Source organism: Oratosquilla oratoria, chromosome 44 (genome assembly GCF_046742065.1).
Source record: "Oratosquilla oratoria isolate Oo_2021 chromosome 44, ASM4674206v1, whole genome shotgun sequence".
In the NCBI taxonomy this organism is placed as follows: Eukaryota; Metazoa; Arthropoda; class Malacostraca; order Stomatopoda; family Squillidae; genus Oratosquilla; species Oratosquilla oratoria.
Window position 1 is genome coordinate 15,371,248 of NC_134820.1, and position 4,049 is coordinate 15,375,296.

Genomic DNA, 4,049 nt, shown 5'->3' on the forward strand with positions numbered 1-4,049 from the left:
ACACACACACACACACACACACACACACACACACACACACACACACACACACACACACACACACACACACACACACAGACAAGGTCATAGCATTACCCATAGATCGGGCTTACGAGCTCTGAGCTCTCTTCCAGGAGGGAAAAAGCTGTCGATCACGAGTCCAACACGTGATCCAAAAAAAGACCAAGTGAATACACACACACACACACACACACACACACACACACACACACACACACACACACGCACACGCACACGCACACACACACAGACAAGGTCATAGCATTACCCATAGATCGGGCCTACGAGCTCTGAGCTCTCTTCCAGGAGGGAAAAAGCTGTCGATCACGAGTCCAACACGTGATCCAAAAAAAGACCAAGTGAATACACACACACACACACACACACACACACACACACACATATATATATATATATATATATATATATATATATATATATATATATATATATATATATATATATATATATATATATATTACACACACACATTTATTTGTGCATATATATGTGTGAATAAATTCATCCGTAATTAACGTCTTGTTTCGCCGGTGAGCTTCACGTGGAATCGTGATGTATGGCCTGCCCGCAAGCGACGGCCATGATGGTGATTGCGTGGTCGTGGAAGCAGGGCCGTTTCTAGGCACATGGGGCGACACAGGCGGTCGCCTGGGGCGCCATTTGCTTGGAGGGGGCGCCAAATTGCCATCCAAAATTAATATATAAATAAATGAGAGACAAGTATTTTTTTACGTGAATAATGAAAGTAAATAAATAAATACAAGTGCAAACGCGAAAATAAATGAATAATGAAAGTGTTGATACTTGATGCAACGGTGTTTAATGTTTGAAAGCACATTTCACATTTTAGCCGGTTTTCGGTCGAATTTAGCTAACTTATGGACTCAATCTGGCGGTTTCAGAAAAGTTGGCAACACTGTATAGGTGGATGTCGTCAGTATCAAGGAGCTTTAAAACTAGACAGTCGCCTGCTCGCCACCTTCTAAGCATCGTGTTTACTCCAATCTTAACTTAAAGAGCTTAATATCCCCTTTGAAGACTGCAGAGGACAGTCATATGACAATGGGGCAAATATGAAAGGAAAAAACAAGGGAGTCCAGGATAGACTTCTTCAGTTAAACCTCAGGGCTTTATTTGTGCCATGTGGAGCACACACTGTCAATATGGTTGTGTGTGATGCAGCAAAGAGCTCCTCAGAAGCAACTGGCTACTTTGGCTACCTGCAAAAACTATTTAATCTCTTTTCTGCCTCCACTCAAAAGTGGTCGACCCTAAAAAAACATGTGGACATAACTTTGAAATCCTGGGCAGACACACGGTGGTTTAGTCGAATCAACAGTGTTGAGGTTGTAATATTCCAGGCTGCAAAAGTGAGAGATGCTCTTTTAGAGGTGAGAGCAAGCACTGCAGATCCAGCTATTAAAATTGAAGCACAAGCCTTAGCAGAAGAGGTGGGATCATACCGGTTCTCTATTTGTACGGTGGTGTGGTATGATATCCTTAGAAAAGTTCAAACTGTGAATAAACTTCTGCAATCACAATGCATGCATCTGGATGTAGCTGTTGATATTCTCAAGAAGGCTGAAACCTCCCATGTTAGCTACAGAGACACTGGGTTTGCTGATGCCCAGACATCTGCCAAAGAGGTGTGTGAAGAGATGAATGTGGAAGCTGCACTAAAGCAGAAAAGATTCAGAACTACTAAAAGGCAGTTCTCCTATGAGGCCTCTGATGAACCTATTACCGATGCCTTGAAGAAAGTGGAGTTTTCATTTTTCAATGTAGTTGTGGATGTGGCCATTGAATCTCTGAGAGAGAGAACTGGAATGATGAGTGATGTTGCAAAGAAATTCAGTGTTCTCACGAACTTCCCTGATCTGCCAGCTAGTGAGCTAGAAAAGCAGGCAAAAGATTTGTGTAATACGCTCTCATCTGGGGATCAGGCCGACTTAAATTATGATGAACTGATTGTAGAGATGCAGTCATTTCCAAAACAATGGCCAAAACAAAATATGACAACATTAGACCTTCTTGTTTTTCTGGAGGAGAAAGGCCTGAAAGAGATCTATCCAAACATGTGGGTGGCATTAAGAATTGCTGTCACTACACCTGTGACTGTGGCATCTGCAGAGAGAAGCTTCTCTAAACTTAAGCTCATTAAAACATATTTAAGGTCTACTATGACACAGGAGCGCCTAAACGGGCTGGCAATAATTAGTATTAATAGAGAAATATCCAAACAGGTTTCGTATGATGGCACTATAGATGATTTTGCTGCAAGGAAGTCAAGAAGAGTCAGGTTTTAAATATGAAAAAAGTGAAGAAAATTGTTATTTAATAGTTTTAGCATAGACCTCAACGTATATGCATTGAGTTCTATGGTTTTAGATTGGCAAGATTACCTTTTCAGTTTATTTGCAATAAAAATGTATAATGGTGTTATTCTATTAAAATTTACAAAAATCGTTAGTATACTTTTGAGTCTATACTTTTCCTTGCTGTATATGCATATACGTGAAGATGATTTATTAATAAAGTCTGTTGTTTTTGTTGTGGAATTTGTTATTATTTCCAGTCCGGAGGGGGGAAGGGGGGGGGCGCCATAACGAATTCTTGCCTGGGGCGCCTGATGAACTAGAAACGGCCCTGCGTGGAAGCCCTCGTCATGGTGCAGGTGAACCGACATGACGCGAGGTGACCGAAACTCGTAGCCGTCTCTTCCGTGCCTGGGCGCTTCGATACCTGCACGCATTCGAGTGGAGAAAAAGGAAAACAGGTGAAAGAATTAAAAGAATTGAGATGCAATTGAACATTACGGATGTAAGTTACCTTCTCTATGCTTAAGACTTTATAGGTTAGAGTACCATCTATATATTTCATATTAATGAGACCGGTTTCCATAGATATATACATTAAGACATCTAAGAAATACTGTAGTATGTACATACTTTTACATATGGTTATCGATCCATGAAGGGGTATTAAGGCTACTGTGAATGCCATCAGTCTGTTTTTATTTTTTTCTGCCTTCATGATGCGTATGATCATTTGCAAATTTGTTTACATCGTCGTGCACTTACTTATTCAAATACAGTCTCATTTCTGTATGTGCAGACTTGAATTTTACAGAAACAAATATCATAATATTGTCATTTAAATAAATAGTTTAATATTGAGTATTTAGAGGATGAGGATCAAATATATTTCTACAATACATTGGCAGTGTGTATGAGATATATGGCTTACGGGAACAGTTAACGCGGGAAAACGGTATGCATGAATTTGAGAAAACTGAATACATAGAGAACACAACCAGCCTCACGGGAAAACGGTATGCATGAATTTGAGAAAACTGAACACATAAATTAGAAAACGCAACTACAGCTTCGATATCTGAACGCATCTGAGTTAGAAACCATATTTTGTTGAGGAAAGAGAGACATTTACTGATGTATAGTTGAACAGGACTGGTTTGTAAATATACGAACGCCAACTTGGAAGCACGTGAACCATTATATGAAATTATATATTAGTATGATAGAGTAATATCTACCTAAAAATGTATTTGATAATAGCAAGTAACAAGAAGTGTATTTTTGTTTGTCATTTCCGAATCTCGTTACACCGTCTTGCACACCCTTGGGTGGATGTTTATGAACTTTCTTATGCAAATACAGTTCCATTTCTGTATGTACAGACTTGAATTTTACATAAACAAATATATTATAATATTGTCATTTAAATGAATAGTTTAAAAATGATTATTTAGAGGATGAGGATCAAATATATTTCTACAATACATTGGCAGTGTGTATGAGATATATGGCTTACGGAAACAGTTTACGCGGGAAAACGGTATGCATGAATTAGAGAAAACTGAATACATAAATTAGAGAACGGAATTACTAATGGAAAAGGATCTGTTTTCCTCATCCAAACAAACAAACAATTTCTTACTTTAGTTAGACTAATTCAAAATGAGAAAGTTCAATCTTACCTTCTTGATA

At 38.7% G+C, this 4,049-nt stretch overlaps 1 protein-coding gene across 1 annotated transcript; it reads left to right on the forward strand.

Annotated features, from left to right (window-relative positions):
• The first annotated feature begins 1,205 nt into the window (after positions 1-1,205).
• LOC143022297 (zinc finger MYM-type protein 1-like) lies at positions 1,206-2,348 on the forward strand. Its single transcript, XM_076180442.1, has one exon. The coding sequence runs from the start codon at positions 1,206-1,208 to the stop codon at positions 2,346-2,348; it is 1,143 nt and encodes a 380-aa protein (XP_076036557.1).
• The last annotated feature ends 1,701 nt before the right edge of the window (positions 2,349-4,049 follow it).

What these genes read in the sequence shown, in the direction of transcription:
- LOC143022297 (XM_076180442.1), top strand. Translation starts at nt 1,206, where the DNA reads ATGGTTGTGTGTGATGCAGCAAAGAGCTCCTCAGAAGCAACTGGCTAC.